Consider the following 21,210-nt stretch of genomic DNA (forward strand, 5'->3'; position numbering starts at 1 on the left):
TGCCTCGTCGCTGCTAGGGAAAAGTCACTGAAGAGCAGCTAGCTACCGCCCTCGCCCAGAGCCCACTAGCCAAACCCACCGAACCTGACACCGCCGCCCTCAAGCTCCGACAGTAGATAAACTACTTCGCCAACACCCTCAAGACACCCTCCAACAGCCACACCAGCAAGAAAGCCACCTGGTTCACTGAAGACCTCCAGGCCTCCAAGCATACTTGCCGGAAACTGGAGAAGAACTGGCTCCGTGAACGATCAGCAGACAGCCACGCGGCCCTCTAGAATCCCACCCGCAGACACCATCAACTAATCAGAACCGCCAAGAGGACCGCATTCAAAGACCGCCTGGATAACAACGCACACAACAGCAAAGAGTTCTTCAACATCGTGAAGGAACTCTCCAACCCCAGCTCCAACAACAACAACATCCCCCCTTCGCAGGACCTGTGCGAATCACTGGCCACCTACTTCCACCGCAGGATCGCAGACATTCACGACAGCTTCAATGCCACGACTGCCCCGCCAACCTCCGAGAGCCCCACCGCCACGATCACCTGCCGCCTGACCGCATGGTCCAACGTCAATGACGATGACACCATCAAAATCATGAACTTTGTCCACTCTGGATCCCCGTCTGACCCATGCCCACACCTCGTCTTCAACAAAGCCAGCACAATCATTGCACCCCACCTCCGGAAAGTCATCAACACCTCCTTCGAGACAGCAACCTTCCCAGAGAGCTGGAAGCACGCCGAGATCAACGCCTTTCTCAAGAAACCCAAGGACCTCAAGAACTTCCGTCCCATCTCCCTGCTCCCGTTCCCGGCGAAGGTCACCGAGAAAATTGTCACCAAGCAACTGACCCGCTACCTCGAGGGGAACAACATCCTGGACCCATCCCTGTCCGGTTTCCGCAGCAATCACAGCACCAAAACCGCCCTCATCGCCGCCACCGACGACATCAGGACCCTGATCGACAACGGAGAACAGCAGCCCTCATACTCCTGGACCTGTCAGCTGCCTTCGACACGTTCTGCCACCAGACACTACGAACACGCCTACACAACGCCGGGATCCAAGAGAAGGCCCTGGACTGGACCACATCCTTCCTCTCTGGCAGAACACAGAGCGTCCGCCTCCCCCTCCCTTCAGCTCCATCGCCACCAAGATCATCTGCAGCGTACCCCAGGGCTCCTCCCTCAGCCAAACACTGTTCAACATATACATGTTATACATGTCCCCCCTCGCCTACGTCTCCCGCCAGAACAACCTCAACATCATCTCACAAGCCGACGACACCCAACTGATCATCTCCCTTATCAAAGACCCTCACACCGCCAAAACCAATCTCAACGAAGGAATGAAGGCCGTCGCCGAATGGATGAGGAACAGCCGACTGAAGCTGAACTCGGACAAGAAGGAGGTCCTCATCTTCGGCTCCACCCCCTCAGCATGGGACGACTCCTGGTGGCCGACATCGCTGGGAACAGCCCCGACACCCACTGACCACGCACACAACCTGGGGGTCATCCTCGACACCACCCTCTCCATGACCAAACAGTCAACGCCGTCTCCTCATCCTGCTTCAACACACTACGAATGCTCCGCAGAATATTCAAGTGGATCCCCACCGAAATGAGAAGAACAGTAACACAGGCCCTTGTCTCCAGTAGGCTGGACTACGGAAATGCCCTCTACGCAGGAATGTCGAACAAACTCCTGAAACAGCTGCAACGCATCCAGAACGCCTTGGCAAGACTGATCCCCGACATCCCCCTCCACAGCCACATCACACCCCACCTGAGAGACCTACACTGGTTCCCCGTCAACAAGAGAATAACCTTCAAGCTCCTCATCCACGCACACAAGGCCCTCCACAACGCTGGCCCAGCATACCTCAACAAACGACTCAGCTTCTACACCCCCTACCCGCAAGCTCCGCTCCGCCAACCTTGCCCTCGCCACAATGCCACGCATCTGAAGAACCGTCGCCGCCGGCAGATCCTTCTCCCACCTCGCCACCAAGACCTGGAACACCCTCCCCACCAACCTACGGCAGACCCAAGACCTCCTGGCCTTCAGACGACTTCTCAACACCTGGCTCTTCGATCAATAGCAGCACCCTCTACCCCCTCCAGCGCCTTGAGACCCACAATGGGTATGTAGCGCGCTTAACAAATGTCTTGATTGATTGATTAATAAGCACCATCAGAAAGAGGGGGAGGGGGCAGAAGTTGGGGGAAGGGAGAAGCAGGGGAGAAGGGGGTGGTATGCTCAATGACCACAAGATTGCCTTGGCAAATGTTGAACATGCGTCTCAAAAACTATAATGCTCTACATGAGAGGTAGTCTATAGAGTATTAAAGACTAAAACATTTAATAGTTCTGCACACTGGTGCTAACATTCTTTTCCTATGAATAGCTTGAATTGTGATAATAAATCTTGTTTTCTCTACTGCTTTGAAGGAGAATCAAAATGTATAACTAAAAAGAAAATATTGTGCGCTAGTAGTTTCTTGTACAAATTGCCCATTTGAGTATTCAAAAATGTTTCACAGGCCTCAAAGCTCCTGAGGTAATGTCTTTCGCAGTAAAAGAGATTTGTGGTAAAGGTTAAAAAGTTTAAATTCAGTTTTCCCAAATTCTTTTGGGACAACCGTATGGATGATGGTGCTACGTCAAAACTCGGGGCCCGACTTCATGACAAATGCAGAACCCTTATAATCACTTTATCCTATTCTACATACATTATCTGCTATTAAAATCTACAACACCCTCACACACCTCAATAGCCTATTTTACTAGCTTAGAAATTAGGTATTTTGGTTAGATTAGCTACAAATCCCTACTTTAAATTGGCCAAAGCCACATACTTTCCATGCACTTAAACATGAAAAAAGTATAGTTACCTATTTGGCCGGCTATAATGGGAGGTCTCACAACCAGCAGGACCAGTTTGTCGAGTAAGAGATGAAGAAATCGTACCACTGGCTCCAACTGAGATGAGTTCAAAGCTAAAATACTGCTCTTCAATTCATTCTCCAAGTTGTTTTCCATAATTCGCATGTCTCCTATTCGAACAGGGAACATGTGCTCATCCAGAGCATGAACAAGTGCAAAGAACTTGTCAAGTGAAGCATCCTAGCAGAAAAACAAAAATAATTACAGATGCAGTTACTGTAAAAGTATTTCAAACTCATACACAATCCTTAAATTCAGAAATCAATAATTCTTTTTAAAGGAAAAATACATACATTATTTATTGCAATATTCATGAAAAGCATGATAGCTTACAAAAATTATTCTATGAGGTCCATATGCAGAGGATCACGCTGCACAGTAATTTCAGTTACCTTGGAGAGGATTACCATAATGTAAGATATTTGGTTGCAGGTTAACATGGATCTGAGTGCCCAAAGTACGTATTTGTGACTGTGCACTGTTGTTTTACGCATCCTCTATTTAATGTTCCTGATGTCGGTAGTTTGAGATTGGTTGGAAAAGAAAATACTTAGAGGTGTCCGATTTGGATGGTGTTGAAGACTGTGGTAGATAAGATGGAAGTCTTCATCTTCGGGAACACCACCACATCATTGAATGAGGCATGGTGACCTGCTGAACTCAGTCCTTCCCTAGCCCCGTCAGACCACGCCCGCAACCTCAGCATCATCTTGGACAGCAAGCTATCTATGAAAAAAACAGTAAGCGTGGTCTCCTCTGCCGGTTTCCACAACTTCCGCAAGATCATCAGGTGACTACCAGTCAACACCAGAAAGACCAATTCGCAGACCTTTGTTGCCAGCAAGCTGGACTACGGGAAAACACTATGTAGAAATCGCCGCAAGCCTCCCGAAGGGACTACAGACAATACTAAACATTAACAGCAAAACTCATGCCAACCTCTCCAAATGGACCACATCACACCCCACCTATAGAAGCTACACTGGCTCCCGATCCAGAAGAGATGCCAGTTCAACAGGTTGACCCATGCATACAAAGCCCTGCACAATGAAGGTCCAGGATACATCAACTAACGAATGACTATCCACCAACCGACAAGACACCTATAATCCACCTCCCTCTTCCTTGAAGATACCCCTTGGATCCATGGTTAATGCACATCACCATGGTGCAGCTAGCAACTCCAGTGCTTGGAGACTTCACAAGTGATTTGCTGCGCTTGATTGATAGGGAGTTTCTTCCCTAGACCACGGTAAACTAGCCCTCCAGCTGAAGTTGAAAGCAAAACCTTGTCAATAGATTTGTGGTACTATGCTTACACATCACAAAAAAGTGCAGACTTGTGGTGTTATGTACATAATTGGTAGCTGGCAGGAGAGATATCCATGGCCAGGGTGAAAAGGGATGAAAAACTGGTGGGGGACATGCCGGATTGGGACCTCATGGCCACAAGCTGAATGTCCACCGAAAAGAAGCGAGTTCATTTTGATATAGTACTTGTTCAAACAGTATACCCCAGTCTTGGTGCATTAATTTTTTTTGGGGCGGATGCCAGTGTCTGCAGTAGGCCTTCAGTGAGATGCTGATTACTGCCACCTTTGCTGCATTATTTCTACATATTATGCTCTGCCTGCTCTCCATTTTCCGTTTTTGTTTCTGTATAAATCAAGACAAAATTACTTTTAAATAAAAAAATTAATATAACATAGCGACTTAAGGTCATGCCTTTAGTGTGCTATGTAAGGTAAATGTATGTGGTGAATGTGGAAATATAAACACACATTGCATTTTGTCATTCAGGCATAACAGTACCCAGCCAGAATAAGCCACATTCAGCTTTATTCAGATGTACTGCACATTATGGTTTGAATTCATTTCATAATAAGTACAATGTTAATGTCTTGTCTGACTGAGTCACAAGAACCTTTTGCGCTTATGTAGAGATTGTTGGATGTTCTGTTGGCCCATTTTAGCATATGTAGTGGAGTATACACTCTAAAAGCGGCAGCTGGGAGATCTGCCAAATTATAAATAATACTCAACGTTTTTGCCCTTATAATACAAGAAAGACAACTGGAGGACAAAGATGAAGAACTAGTTGTGTGCTTCCATGGATATCATCCACAGTGTTACAAGAATGTAAACTTCATGAATATAATCTTGACAACTTGTTGCCAACAACCCAGCGATTCGACCTCACTATTCCTAGAACAAAAACTCATGATAACCAATGGACCTCTCCTACCCACTAGATAACTTACTACTCCAACTGAGAAAAGGAAACTTTTCACCTGCTTTCATCCATATATATGCCATGGGTCAAATTAAATATCCTAACAAGATAAATTAACTCTCTAACTGCTAACCTGAACTCCACAAGCAGTAAAGACTCTCAGATCTTTCTTGTGTCTGGCTCTAAGAGAACGATGCCCCTCTTGTCTATGTCCATCCCTCCCTAGAAACAAAAAAAGAGCCCCACCTAACAGCGCACAGCTGTGTCTCTGTTGAAGCAACAGAATCTCTATTAGATATCTACAACTCATCAAATACCACCCTACAACCCCATACATCCTGCAACATTCTCATCTAAGAAGGTAAGAACAAGCAAATGCTTCTCCTTCACGTGAAAAAAGAAAAGCCCTGGATGGCGCTTTTATGCCGATCAGGCCTTCCAAATTAACAATAGCTGCAATAAAAAAATACTTGAAATGCACTCTAAAGTTCAGATCAGCAGTCAAACACAGCACAGAGACTGCTGAAACTCTCAAAACCCAGAATGTTGACATTCTATTCCAGAATGAAACCTAGCTATATGATTCATTCGTCCTGCTGATAAACATACTGGTGCACCTTAATTTCTTGCTCAAACAGGTAGATTGAGAGGAATGCTCTGGGGGAGGGATCATAATCATCCACAGACACATAATTCCACTCAAATGTCTTAGACTTAACATCCGCACCGTGTTTTAATGCTTGGTTGTATAACTCAGACATGCTGTTTCAAATCCCACCGAGATTCACATTATCTACCATCCCGCTGGTTGACAACCACATTTTCTTTGAACTAATGAACATCATCATCGAACAATCTTGGTCCTCCTCAATATCATCATCTTAGGTGTTTTCAATATCCACTGTAAAGACCTTATGATCTCATAGGTGGCCAAAATGAGTTCTTTTCTCAACAACAGTCACCTAGCACAGTTTTGTACAAGATCTATATGTTTTAAAGGGATTTATTCTTAACTTCCTATTTGCTAAAGAAGGGCTCATATAAACTGACTCAGTGTTCCAGGTTGATTGGTCAGACAATTAGCTTATTTATTTATTCCACACCGTTAAAGTATTTTAGTCTAGAGGCCAAACCTATAGACCTAAGCTATACATTAGAGACACCAGCCATATTAATACCATTGAACTCTCAGCAAAAGGTACATCTCAACTTCAACCCAAGAATGAGATGCAACCAATGAGTCACATGGCAAGTCAATCAATACAACAAAACTATCACAATGATAATCGATGAATTGGGTCCCTTAAAGCTCAAGAGTTAAAAGAATAAACTCTCTACTCAATGATATAATAAAGTCTTAAATGATAAGAGAAGACAACTAAGATTAGTTGAAAGCAGGTGGAGGCAAAGCTCATCAAACCTGAATCTGATGCTGCTGCGAGCTGAAAGAAAAAGGTACAAAACTAGAATTAAAGAAAAAGCCTTGTTCTTCAGATCTCAACAGTAGTGAGAAAGAAACTGTCTAAGAAAACTATTCACCAATATTAAACAACAATCAGGCCATCTATCAAAACAAGAGGCCAATGCCTCTAAAGAAAGGTGTGAGGAGAAACCGAAATGCTTCGTTCAGAAGATGAAAAAGATTAGATTGTCATTCAAAAGATATTCACAAGATGACCTATCCCTCTTGACGTCCTCAAAGAGAAATGGTTGCTGGAACGATTTCAGAGAAGTGATTGAGAACATGATTATTAAGATGATAGCTAAGACACAATCTGACACGGTTTTTGGACTCAATCCCTTCCAACTTAATTAAATAGATTATCACTCACATCTGCCATTTCAAGACTCAGCTGATAAAATCCTCAGGGACCTATTGTATAGTTTCTGCCTGAACAGTGGTCAGGTAACACACCCTTATTACTAAAACAGAGAAGGACTAGGAAAACCTGAAAAATGTCCGCATAATAACTATCCTCCCATTCATAGTGAAAATGTTGGAAAATTGTTTTGCCTCTCACCCAATCAATGCATACACCATTGATCACAATCTTCTAGATTATTTGGTATCAGGCGTCAGATTTAGCTGTGGTACTGAAACTACCATTCTATAGATCACAGATATCACCATTCACGTCTAGGAGAAGGGAGACCTCTAGTTCTATTCCTTGATGTTTCATGGCACTCAACATAGTCAACCGGAACAACACTCTCAGTATGAGAATAGGAGTTGGTGTTCCTCAGCTGGTCCGCTCTTTGCTTGAAAATAGGTCTCAACAACTCAAACTGATCAGAATGCTAATGAGTTTGGTTCTCGCCCCCTAAGGAGTATCAAAGGTGCTATACTATTTCCAACTCATTTCAACCCCTATACGGACCATCTGAAAACAATCCCAAAACTGTCAAAACTCTCCTACCATCTATACAGGCAATCCTTAACTCTATCAAAAAGTGTCATCTAAAAAAGAAATAATACTCCTCAAGGAATTTCAAGACGACATACAAACATGGATATCCTGCAACCACTTGAAGGTACAGTCTCTGAAGATGGAATTTCTTCTGTTCAAGCATGCACTACCCCCTCCTCCCATAGCTTAGCCTGGTCCAAGACTGGCTGGACTCTCTGAATGTTCTACAATGTAAGCTGAAGATCAGTGAACGCATCAACTCTCTTGAGGTAAACTTTGACAAGAACTGGAACTTCCAAGCATGCATAAATATCACTATAAAACGTGCACAGCTTCATCTCAGACTTTTAAAGTACATCCAACCTTTCATCCCAGTGTCACAATTTAAAAATGTGGTACAATCCAGTCATCTCCAGGCTTGACTATAGTAATTCACTAGTGTACCCACAAACACCTAGCCCCAATCGAGGTGGTCCTCAATGCCGCAGGCAGACTAATCGGAGTAGTTAGACACTATAAACACAGTATACCAATGCACATCACTCTCAACTGGCTAACAACTGAAGCATGAAGCATATTCAAAATGGTGGGCATCACAAACCCTGCCTTTCACTGAGGCATCCCAAAACACCTGGCTCAAAAATAAACCCCATCCAGGTGTAGCTACTCTCTTCGCATTGCTTAATCCCTACTTTAGGAACCACTAAAATTTAAGAAACAGGAAACCATTTCCAGATCGATCTCTGGAAGAGCACCCAAAATGTGGACCTCAATACCGCGGGAAACACATGCAGATCCCTTGTTTTATAAATTCAAGAAGAATTACTCTTTTTTGCTGTTCCAGAAACACATACTTAATGTATTGGTTCTCAAATAACATCTTTTAGCGCTATGTCACCTTGCGTTCAGAATCCATCTCTCCCTCGCTCTATTAATAATGCATTTTGGATATATCTGCTACAAAAATTCCCACTGCTCCTCATTCCTTATCGCTTCTAGCAGTATACTGTAAAGCGCTCTATAAAGCGCTCTATACTCCGGGTGGGTCTTGTACACGCTATACAAACCTGCACAATAAAGAAATAAACAATGAGAGCAGAGGGCATTAATTTTATGAGCAGTCCTGTTTAATTTACTTTAGGAGATCAGCAGATGAGAAAGAAAGAACAACCAGTGTTTTGGGCAATGATTTTCTGCTTTTGTCCTAGGAGACATAACAATTAGCATCAGTCTGTAGAGATGATAAATACTGACACATCGATAGTGACAGTGTTAAATATTGACACGTCACGACAGTGTTAAATACTGACATGTCATGACAGTGTTAGAAATGCAGAAAACGCAGTACCCTCTTAATTTGCGAAAACGTCCATCACCCCTGGTTTACATCCCAACACGTAACGAGTGGGAATCCTGGACTCCCCTTATAACTCGTTGATTTTCACGACACTGTTGGATGTTGCAGTCTCAGAGAAAACCATAGCCTTATAAAGGTTGCAAGAGAAATCTTGGGCAAATGCTCCAAGTTAATGTTTGGTGGTTCAGTTTTTCACTCCATGTTCAACTGTGAGAGGGTGAGAGGGGTGTGGAAGATATCTTCCTCCTGGTATGTAGTTGCACGCAGCTAATCCCAGAGTCCCCAGCAGGACACAGCCTCTGGTCCTCCTGGCATTGCAAGCATGATACCAGACTTTAGCCCCTGATCATGTGCTGAGACAAGGATGTTCGACAAGGGTGACAATGCTTAAGGAGAGAAGGGCCTCCAAAGTTCTTATCTACACAGCTTAATGAAATGGGACTGCATATAAAAGAACCAGCTGGAACTAATGCACATGTCCATGGGGCATAGAATAATGGCACAGCAGTGAAGCGGCTCATGATTTCAGCAACTATTGAGATGTCATGACAGCAACACCCTGTGGAGCAATCACCATTGATATCAGTCTGTGAATTCTGACATTGATAATCACAGACCAGTATTAATTGCAGAGGTAACCTAATAAGAGAATCAAAAATGCTTTTCTGCTAAGGCAGAGGAGCGCCACCCCACTGCTCTTTTGAGCAGTGCAAAAAATAAAAATAAAATTATAATAACTCAATGTTATGATCATTTTATTTTTCCATACTAGAACGTGGGGCAGAGTTGGGCTGTAGCCACAGCCAGCAAGGGGAGGAGTGGGGTGCACTTACGCGTGCATGACGGTTTGACCGGCCAAACAGTAATGCGCCCTTAGCATGTTCTCCTCCGGGCTGTAATGCACAGCCTGGGTGGAGAACATGCACAGGCTCCCAGTCCCCGTCTGAGCGCTGATCCAGGGTGCTCAGACCAATCACGACGCTGCTGTCATGCTGATAACAGCAGCATCATGATTGGCTGGGGAAGTCTGAGAGCTGAAGGAAAACAGAGGGGAGGTGGCGGCCGGCAGGTATGTTTTTTTTTTCTTTTCTGTTTTCTAACACCCCTTACCGGCCACTGCTCCCTAGCAGCCGCCATTGCTTATAGGCTAACAGACACATATGATTGGAAGATAGTGAGGATTTTAATAAAAAAATATATATAATAAACAGAAAGTAATCATAATTCGAAGAATACTTTGGTGAAAAAGATGATAAAAATGTCAATAAAAATATATTTTACAGACAACTGTAAACACAGTAATTGGGTCGCAATTTTAACACAATCACACCACATGCTGATTAGAAAACATAACAGCAAGACATAATAATAATACTTTTGATCCCAACCAAGGCAGACTAATTGCCAAAGGAGAGATACAAAAATCAAAAGACGTTTTTGAGAAAAAAGCAGTAACATACCTGTGTGTGAACAGAGGAAGCTGCAACAACCTCTACACTGAAAACTCCTTTATGATTGTCCACCCATTTCATTCCAGGAAGGGGTACCTGCAAGTGAATATCCAAAATATGTTATATGGGAAACAGAGCAGGACCACTGACAAAATGGTTTAGAAAAAGCCACTAGATTTTTGTTGTGTTAACAAGAATTACTCTGTAGCATTCTAAGCAAAGCCATGGCACTTGTATTCCTTTATGAAATAGGCAATTTTTGGGTCGAAGGTCAGATTCTTTTACATATTTTTATACAAATTCATTTTGATATATAACTTGGTATCAGTGGTTTAAATATTCGACATAGACTCAAACCAGGTTTTTGAATTTACATTTAGATGGGGCATTTTGTGAAATTAAAGAACAAATTTTGAATTATCATGGAACAGACAAAATAAAAGTAGCTATTACTTGACATTGTGAATTGAAATCGGAACACATGACAAATAGAGACCTGCTTGGGCTAGCGGGCACCAGTCGCCTCATTTTCCTGCGAAGAGACACTAGACTATCTTAGGCACTCGAAGCCTGTATTAGCACATGGCAAAGTCCAGTAACGTTCCTTTACACTTCCATTGCTGAAACTAGAAGAGGTACATGTTAAACAAAGACAGGGTGTAGCTATGAACAGTGGCACCGGGCCCAAAGGGATCTGAAGGGTCCCAAAACCCTAGTTAGTGGCTGATTTTTGCTATCACACCAGAGAATGAAGCCCACATTCCTTGCTTTCACTGGGGCGCATGGCGCCTTCGCAAGTCCACTGAACACAGGCCAGTTCCATATGTGGATATGGATGTTCTGACTTCTGCTGCCAACCAAGAAGAGGAGAAGCACGACAGCTTCTCATCCCATCCCCAATTCAATAAAAAACATAACATGAGTCTATGTCAAGTCCCGAGGAGAGGATTATGCTCTTCTTTCTCCACTGCTACCCTGAGCGAAAAACACTGAATACCAGCAGGATACCACAAAGGGACAAAGGGGGAAACATGAGATTCACAGGGATGAGAAGAAACAGTGTTGCATACAAGAAGGGCAAATAAAAAATGCGTATATGGCACAATGTGACGGTGACGGGGCGTTCCTCTGAGGAACATGACAACATACAACGCGACTTGTGGTCAGGGGTCCCCATCGTCACCCGTTTCTCTCCCCTCTCAACAGTGTGACTCCCCATACCTTCAGGAAGACTGGCAACCCAAGGAGAGTGAACACAGTTGGGAGTACGAGGAAGACAAGGGACTGGTCGCCTTTAAAAGTGCCTTCCAACACGACGAGACTCCTCCCCTCTTCGACGTCATCAGGTCAGCTGAGCCAAAAGAAGGACGAACCCGCAAGAGAACGAACTGCGTTTCCCCGGAGGACAAAGGTGTTGGTGAGCGGAGAAGGAGTGTGCAGACGAGGAGCCTTGAGGACAGAGCGGAAGAAGAAGACGAGACGAGCCCAGGCGATTACATCAAGCCAGGAGGCCAACGTCTCCACGAGCCGACCCGCCACGCTCCAGCGGGAGGAGCGTGGCTATCAGAGGTACGGGGCAAGGTAGCGGGTTGGGTGGGACGGCGTCTCTTGTCTGCTGAATAGAAACCTGCCACCAATACGTGTAAATAGCTGTACAGTCTTGTGACCTCCCTTCCCCACACGAGCACCTGAGCACTAACGAACTAGCTGTACAAACACCCGCACACTTGGTTTCCCTCACTCCTGGCCCCGCTGAAAGATTTACCTGAACGTCCCAGTAACCCCATTCTTTTTGTTCTCTGTCTTTGTTTTCTTTTTGGATTATCGGTCCACACCGAGGCCACGACCTGTCTGGGATATTCAACCTGGAGCCGATCAAGAATACAAAATCGGATCCTGCAGTGTTTGCTATAGAGAGACTGACAAGCAGGAGAAGAAAAGCATACATAAAAATAAAGCCTTCTTTGAAATCACTGATCAAGGCCTCAGACTCCGTTACTCCCAATCTAACTGCCCCTTTACAGTGACAAATGTAGAGGATGAAAAACATTGTGAGGTGCCATCAAGGGACAGTATAAAAAGGTCAAGTAAAAACAGAGAAAATCAGAAAAATGAATTTACTGATAAACAAGAAGCAACCCTAGTTTCCTGCATAAGACATCTGTTGTTTCCATTAACCTCAAAATATTCTCATTTTATAGGGTTTGAAAGTTATGAGAAGGATGCTGCAGTAATTGGAAGAACCAAAACCCCAGAAGTTGATATCCAGGAGTAAAAGTTACAGGAAAATATGAAGATAGGGATGCATATTGCACTGGGGGAATCCCTTTGGGGAGTCTCATCAAGGTCCCTCTGGTATTATCACAATACATTACAATCAGGTAAACACGTTACTGGCCTAATGACCTCTTCACTTAAGCAAAAGACAAAGGTGTAGAGTGGAGAGTTTGCAAACGTTTAAGCCACATTTACTCGGGCAACATTCCAGTCCATTGTTTTTGCCCTCTGTGCACTTTAGACAGAGACCAGCCGTTTTCAAATCAGCCTTGTCCTGCTGCATTAAGAACAGTCCAGTCTGAACTGCCAAGAACAGGTTATCTCTGAGCAGGAACACAAGCTACCCCAGACAGGTATGTGCCTAATGATGCAGTATCAGTGTGCTAAGGATTGAGTCTTGTTTGTTAAAATTTCTTTATTTGGTGTTCCTCCATATCAACAGACAACATACAATAATCTGCATCAATTTCTTCCACCTCCGCCGAGGTGGGGCACGGCTTTGTATCAATACAAGTCAGGATTTAGACCACAGGTCTAGACAGTGGAGGAGTTTCACGTTCCATATTCCTTCTCATAACTGCAACTGAACACCCCTCACCCCTACTCAGCCCCCCATAACCCCTTCCCGTCTCTACCCAGCCCCTCCCCCCCGCCGGGTCTGGGTAACTCGAGATCTGTACGTCGTCTCGTCTATACTGGGTCTCCTTGTGTCTGCCCCCTGGAACCTGGGGCCCTCCCCCCTGCAGAAGGAGTCAGCTCCTCACTTGCTTATGTTGATTGTGTGGTGTCTCTCGCTATTTCTGGTATCATTATTCCCCACGCCAGAAGCACCTCTGGTAGTTTGTGATTCCTCCTGGTGTTACGCATATGCACTTCCTCTGCCAGGGCCCACTCCCTCAAATCTGTCCTCCACTTCGCCACTAGTGGCCCTTGTTGGGTTAGCCAATGGATCGCGATATGCCTTTTTGGCTATAACTAGGCCCAGAACCAGGAACCGCCTACTTGTCTTGCACTTAGGATCTCGCAGAAGGATTGAGTCTTGTTGTTGAACAAACAAAGGTCTAAGCCACTGACAGTCACTCAGAGCCATGTTCCAGCCCATTGTGTGTGTGTACTGTGCCACTTCAGACAGAGACAAGCTGTATGCAAATCAGCCTTGCCTCCCAGTTGGTCCTAGTACGTGTTCTAGCATGGAACATCTCTCTAACCGAGTTGAAGTAAAACATTCATGTGGCGTGTGCAGTTTGACCCGGTCTTGTTAAGAGGTTTCACAAAAACGTTATTGCTTACAAACAGAGTGTTCTCCAGCAGAAATTAATCCAATTTTAGAAAAGCTAATGTCAGAGTCGGTCCAGTCAAGCCAAGTCAGATGTTCTACAAATGAGGACAAGTATTCTATTTCTTTTAAACTTCGGAGTTTATTCGCCTCTTGCTTTACATCAGCATATGACATATGATGCTAGAATAAGGTGCACGCAGCCCTATGTTCAAAAGAGTCAGTGATGCAGAAGAGACCGTCCTTTTATAGGGTGTTGCTTCGTACCACTAGCTCACTAGGTCACTTAGGTGTGGCAGTTTGTGAGTGGATACCCCGATTTCATAGGGATGTACCTTCTGTAACTCCCAAACCTTTTTTTATAAATAGACTATGGGAAGAGTTTAAAGACCTGGTAAGTTCTAGTTCTACCTTATGCTACAGTGGCAAATACTAAGGCTGGCTATCGGGCTGTGGCAGCTGTGGTGTCCTGATCACTTGGCAGGGTAAGGATCTTTCTGGGTGGTGTGTGTTTAAGTGCATTAATGAGGCTGCCGTACTGGCCTGTCTCCCATTTTGGCTTATATAACTAATGATTAATCCTGGCAAAGTAGTGTAAGGGCTAGGTACGCTAGTAGCAGCCCATGAGTTTAGCTGTTGGTGGGATGGCTTATTTTAGTATCATGTCATCCTGCGCCAACGTTGTTACACTGTTCCAGCACCATTGTGCCACTGAGTTTAATGCTGTGCTTTAAGAATGACAACATTAAATACATTCATCAATTATTATTATTAAATTATTATTATTAAAAAAGATTTGGTACCGCGCACATACACCAATTGGTTTCTTGGCGCTCGAGACCGGGTGGGAGGAGAACACTCAGGGGCCGGGCAGTTAGCCATGCGCCAAATGGAACAGGTAAGTTTTTAAAGAGGTTCGAAAGCAACGATAATCGGTAGACAGACGAATGGCAAGAGGGAGGGAATTCCAGGTAGCCGGAGCAAGGAAGGAGAAGCAAGCTCCTCCATGTTTCTTGCGGTTAAACCTAGGGGTGATCAGAAGGTTGTGGGCCGAGGATCTAAGGTGACGGGAAGGGACATAGGCAAGTAAACAGGAAGAAATAAAGGCAGGAGCGCATGAAAACAGGGATTTGAAAATGATGCAGGCCATTTTAAAAACACACCGCTGTGCAACTGGGAGCCAGTGTAAAGTTTTCAGCAAAGGGGTGACATGCTGATGTTTGGGTTGCCGAAAAATTAGTCTGGCTGCCTGATTCTGGACCAGTTGAAGTCGGGATCATAGATCCCGACTTCAAATCATCAATCATAGATCAATGAGACCTAAACAGCTGAAGAGAAGGGAGGTGGATGAAGGATCAAACCAACATTGCAGAACATTACACACAGTGCCCTGCCAGATTCTACGGAGAGACATCTGAGCAGTGGCAGTCGCTTATCTGTGACCAAGAAAAGGTAACAGGAAATGAGGCATCAGTCAGTACTTACAGTACTTGAGGTCGGGTCGAGAACTACATCATCCACAACTACCAGTAAGAGAATAATCGTCATGCCCCATGTGCAATGCATATATGCCACTCGCAGACATTTCACAGAGGAGCAGATTTCCAAGTCTGCATTCTTCATTTGGACTAATTTTAGTGCGTTCTCCATTTATATTTTTTTTACTGAGTAGACATTTCTCAACTAATTTGACTAGTTCTTTCGTCTTTTTCACATACTGATCTTAGAACACTAGTTTTGGGTCCAGAAAGTCGTCTTTTCAATAGAGTGATAGGGTGATACTAGTGTCTCAAGTTCCAGAAGAATGTGCTGATTTACTGCAACATTTTGTAAAAATGCAGGATGTTTTAGCTCTTTTTGAGCTTTCTTCCTTGCTGTATACCCACTGTGAAGATTAGAGATCCATGTTATTTATAGAGTCAGGTATTTTCTCAGGAACCACACCTGTGAGTGGTATGTTTAATACACTGATAATCTAGTGTTGCATCTAAAGAGGTGCCAAGACAAGAGCTATTACCACAATGTCTCATTATTTTAAACTCATTGAAAAAAGGTTGCCAAATCACTATAAAATAGAACTGATTTTGAATTTGAGGTGGTGAAGAAAGGAGGGATTGCTGCAATTGTCCCAGAACCTCGACAAGCCAGATTTCAGCTAAAAAACACTCATAGCTCAAAACAAAAAATTTGCTGGAAAAAAGAATTAAAATGGCTCTCTTCCTTGGTTTCTTGTAATATTAATGTTATTCTCATAGTTGTAAGTATTAGTGTGTGCACGATGTGTATGATAGTAGTGCAAAGCAACTCTTGGCTGCTTCTGCAGCAATCCTGCAACTCATCTATTCTACTACTGTTAGCTGTTTGATCCAAATTGATAGTTACTGATTAACAGAGACAACAAAAGTACTCTCAGTCTGTTCTCACATTGGGTCCTTATCTTCTCAATGATCTGATGGGAAAATGTAATAGCTGCAGCCGGAAGGAAGATGAAGCATTGGGATTGTGTAGTGTTGGAATCGTAACGTGTTAGGACTGCAAAGTGCTGGGATTGTGTAGGGATTGCAAAGTGTTGGGATTGTAAAGTGTTGGGATTGTAAAGTGTTGGGATTGTAAAGTGTAGGGATTGCAAAGTGTAGGGATTGCAAAGTGTAGGGATTGCAAAGTGTTGGGATTGTAAAGTGTTGGGATTGTAAAGTGTTGGGATTGTAAAGTGTTGGGATTGTAAAGTGTAGGGATTGCAAAGTGTAGGGATTGCAAAGTGTTGGGATTGCAAAGTGTTGGGATTGCAAAGTGTTGGGATTGTAAAGTGTTGGGATTGTAAAGTGTTGGGATTGTAAAGTGTTGGGATTGTAAAGTGTTGGGTATGTAAAGTGTTGGGGTTGTAACTGTTAATCGATTTGAGACACAGAACGCACGCATGTGGTCCAGAAATTAGTGCTCGAGCAGTGACTGGATGTTCTGGGCCATGATGATTCTAGAATGCCAAAACTAGCTCGCAAAACCTATTTAAATATTTAGATTTCATGTTAGTAGTGGAACGGCATAAATATTCAAATAATTATGTTTTCTAATGAATTTATGGATTTATCACTTGCTTAGTACACAGAATACAACTCACCTCAGGAGAAAGTACAGAGTAGGCCTGTGGTGGTTTTTCCAAAGAAACGGGTAGGCAAAATGGACCAGTCTTCAAACGTCCATTTTGTAGCATCGGTATCCACTATTGAGAGTAAATCAAACAACAGTCAGAAAATAATGTATCAGTTTACGTTTGTCATCAAATAATGATAATATTATTTTATTTACATAGTGCTTACCACACTCTTCTGGTTTCATAACCCCGTAAATAACTGATATTACCAATAGCAGGTTTACTTGTAATCGTTTTTAATTAGATGATTATTTATTGAACTGTTTCTATAGGTTCAACCTAGACACAGTAGCAATAATGAATGGTACAAATGAATACAAATGTACACAGCAATGCTAAGGCAGAATTACCTTCACTAAAAAAAAAAAACGAAAATCAATAAAGCACAAAATGCAGAGGAATCAATTTTAAATATCAGGTGACAGTCAAGTAAACATGTGTCTTGCAAGTACCATCAATAGGTTTGCAGTTTTTTAGAAACTAAAACCAGACACGGGCCCAGCTGAAGCATTAATGGTAAAATGATGGGAGTCTGAAGGCTTTTGAAAACATTGTTTAGATTTTTTTGCTACATTGAATACGAACCTTATCACAGGCTTTCTCTGGGTGGTAGACTGGTGAGAGGCAATATATTCTACACACTGGGGCACTGCTGTCCAATGCCCAGTATGGGTGTTACCCCTAAAACAGGTAGACATTGGCTAAATCCTGACTGGTGCATATAATACTCCTATAAGGTCATAATTTACTGTGTATAAACCGCACCCATGACATGAAAAGTTAAACGTCACCTGTGGACTGCAGCACTTGATGTGTAATCCACTCGTGTGACAAGACAAACATAACTTAAGGCCTACTATTGTAGCCAGACTGCTGCAGTTTAAACCTGCAGCGCTACCTGTTAAAATAACCTTTTTTGACAAGAAAATAAAACCTCTTGTTTAAATATTAGAAAGTCACCCCTATGTGGACCTTATAGCTCACAAGGTATTTGCATGGTATTTAAACGTACAATATGTAAAAAATGAATGTTAACATGCCCCTAAACTGACAAGACCCCAAAAGATTTTTTCACTGTGGCAGGCCTAACTGTCCTTTGTAGAAAACAAGAGTGCAAACTAAAATACTAAAACTGACAACTTTGAATAAGGACCAGCTAGAAAATATATAAAAATCTGTTTTTAATCATTATTAAAATCCAATTAAATGGTGAAGTTGATTTTGTAATAAACATCAGAAAAAATGTTACTTTTAGTAAGTCACCCCTTTGTGTGCCTTTTAGCTTACAAGGTATTTGCATGGTATTTAAAAGTGGGACATGTAAAAAATGAATGTTAACATGTCCCTAAACTGACTAGGCCCTAAAAGCTTTTTCATGGTGGCAGGCTGAACTTTCAGGGGGGTATTTTGCATTAGCTCTTCAGCTGTTCAGCTATTCCCAACCAGTCCTCAGCTTGAATGAGGCGTGAAATTCCTCCCAGATGCACACAATAGGATCACCTGACTAGACAGAGATGACTCCTCTGAGCTCCATCAAATATGCAGGGTGGGGCCTGTGGCCCTCCTCTTGCCACCCCAGTGTCAAATTAGGCATGACAGGTCTGTCTGAAGCACATGTACATATTTTGCACCCTTCAAAAAGACCAAACATGCTGCTACAACAATTCTTGTGTTATCACTTGTCTGGTTGCTGAGCGGCCCTGCTAATGTCCTACCAGAGGTCTTCTGTTTCTGCTTTTATTGTGGGGAAAGATCCTGCTTCAAACTGGATTTTAGTGTTAGTAGTGGGAGGGCACTAGGATTCCTATGGAACACTTCATACACCCTAGAGCTTTGACCCCAAGTTTAGTGTCGTCAAAGACTTTGGACATCTTAAAAATGCCCTGACACATGACATTTTGGGCTCCATTGTAGTAAAGCAAACAGGAAAGATTGCAAATGCGGATAGGTCATGGGCTTTGAACCTTTACTCCATTTATCCAAGAGGAACTAGGAGTGTCTTAGGGTGGCTCACACACACAGGCAAGGTGGGTCCTATTTGACACTCGCCTTACTCAGAACACTCCTGGGCAGGCAAAAGGATGCCAGCGCTTGTGAAAGGATGCCAGGTGGACTGAACCTGCTTCATTTGGAATCAGTGACCTATGGGAAGAACACGAGGAAGCTGGAATTCCTCCCACTTGAAATCCAAGCACAGAAAGAACTCCAAGAATCATAAGGATGATATTCTCTGGGTTGCTCCATGAACATAAACAAGCTGAAGAGGACATTCCTGTGTAGAATTCTTACAGCAATTGGACCGGTACTCCCTCTGATGTCCTGCACTGCTTGGAAAAATAGTCCTGTAGTTATTTGGGCACCCAAAAAAAGGTTGGAAACTGTTTACAAACTTTGGCTTTAGAGCTTCAAGGGGAAAGACCGCCAAAATGATCTGGTTAGCAGTTCCTCAACGTCAGATTGAATTTCAGGTTTGTCCTGCCTAGAGAATAATTTTCTTCAGAAAAACAACATAGTCTCCTTTCAGGTTGGCACTTAGAAACTTTTTCAAACGTCCCTACTTCCTGGCCCACGCAGGGCTAATCCACTTGCTACAGGCAACCCATGCTCCATAGCAGCCAGCCTCAAATCACACAAACGTCCCAGTCTACAATGACCACTGACCACAAATGGCGCTTTGTGCTTTTTGGTGCTATTCTTTCTTAAATTGTTACACAATTTCCATCTCTGCTTCTCTTTATTGATTTTTGTCACTTTGGTGTCATTTTATTACATTTTTACTCTATTTCTATAAATTAGAGTGCAATATTTATTGTGTTTTAGTCCTTCTAAATCTTACAGTCATTTTCTCTATGGTAAGCCCATCTACCATGTGTCATTACTACAAAAGGTGGAGCTCGGCTTTAAAGTACTACAACCCTTGACTGGACCTAACAAAATAGTGACTTTATACCTTTTGGTGGACACCAATCCTCACCAACTAACAAATGTAATGTAATGTAATGTAATGTAATGTAAGGGACATTTCTACCGCGCAACTTTCACTCCAAGGAGTATCTTGGCGCAAATAACTTTCTCAAACAAGACAATCTACTTTATCACATCACTCAGCTTTGATAGAGTTCGTAGAAGGCTGTTTGGCAGCAAGGGTAACTTCCAAGTGAGCAAATCAAATCTTCTGACCTTCACTTTGTTTCACTGTTTTTTTGCCAATTGCTCTGTTTTGTGCTGTATTATTGGTCCCTGTACTTGTGCTCGTTTTTCCCTCTGTGCCCCTAGCCTTCTGTTTCCCTTTTTTCCGTTGTTCCCCACTCCCGTTTTCCCACCGCTGCGTCCCCGCCCTCCCGCTCTCCCATTCACCCGCTCCCCTCCCAGCTGCTCCCTCCCTCCCACCTCCCCTTCTTATGGCGGCCGCTGCGTGGTGAAGGGAGCGACCCTTGAACCTGCTTCCAGGCAGGTCGCTCCCCACGCCGTGCAGCTCCACCTGCCTGTGCCCGTGCTCTGCGCTCAGCTGCTGCCCCCGCTGACTGCAGTTCGAGGCCCGCCGTAGGTTGCTCCTGGTCTTCTGACCTTCACTTTGTTTCACTGTTTTTTTGCCAATTGCTCTGTTTTGCGTTGTATTATTGTTCCCTGTACTTGTGCTCGTTTCTGCTTCTGTGCCCCCTTGCCTTCTGTTTCCCTTTTTTTCTGCCGTTCCACACTCCCGTTTTCCCGCCGCTGCGTCCCCGTCCCCCGCTCTCCCATTCGCTCGCTCCCCTTCCCAGCTGCTCCTCCCTCCCAGGTCCCCTTCTAATAGCGGCCGATGCGCGGCCGCGCCGCTGGTGTGCCGAAGGCGCGCCTAAGGCAAGCTCGTCTGCGCCCGTCCGCGCCTGGACCGCACCCACGCCAGAACCCCTGGCCCCGGCAAACGCCACAATGCCCAACTCCGCTACGACTCCAGCACTCAACGCCGAACGATCACGCACCTGATGCCTAGCTGCCCTGAAGCACACACAAGGACCCTTCTCATGCCGGATCTACAGCTACAATTTTGAAGATGGATAGATGCACAGCTGATTTTATAGTAAAAGTTCTTTATGAATTTTTAAGTTGTTAGTAGATTT

At 43.9% G+C, this 21,210-nt stretch overlaps 1 protein-coding gene across 11 annotated transcripts in view; it reads right to left on the reverse strand.

Moving 5' to 3' along the window:
• Positions 1-21,210, reverse strand: part of DOCK7 (dedicator of cytokinesis 7) — an 864,306-nt gene that overhangs the window by 367,728 nt on the left and 475,368 nt on the right. For all 11 annotated transcript variants that reach the window (XM_086953476.1, XM_086953469.1, XM_086953439.1 and 8 more), the window contains 3 exons: positions 17,078-17,179; positions 10,416-10,502; positions 2,906-3,137 (listed from right to left, as the gene is read on the reverse strand). In XM_086953476.1, the coding sequence (XP_086809602.1) occupies positions 2,906-3,137; positions 10,416-10,502; positions 17,078-17,179 (421 nt within the window). The remainder of the gene's footprint in view (positions 1-2,905; positions 3,138-10,415; positions 10,503-17,077; positions 17,180-21,210) is intronic.

The sequence above is a fragment of the Lissotriton vulgaris genome, chromosome 1_1 (genome assembly GCF_964263255.1).
Source record: "Lissotriton vulgaris chromosome 1_1, aLisVul1.2, whole genome shotgun sequence".
In the NCBI taxonomy this organism is placed as follows: Eukaryota; Metazoa; Chordata; class Amphibia; order Caudata; family Salamandridae; genus Lissotriton; species Lissotriton vulgaris.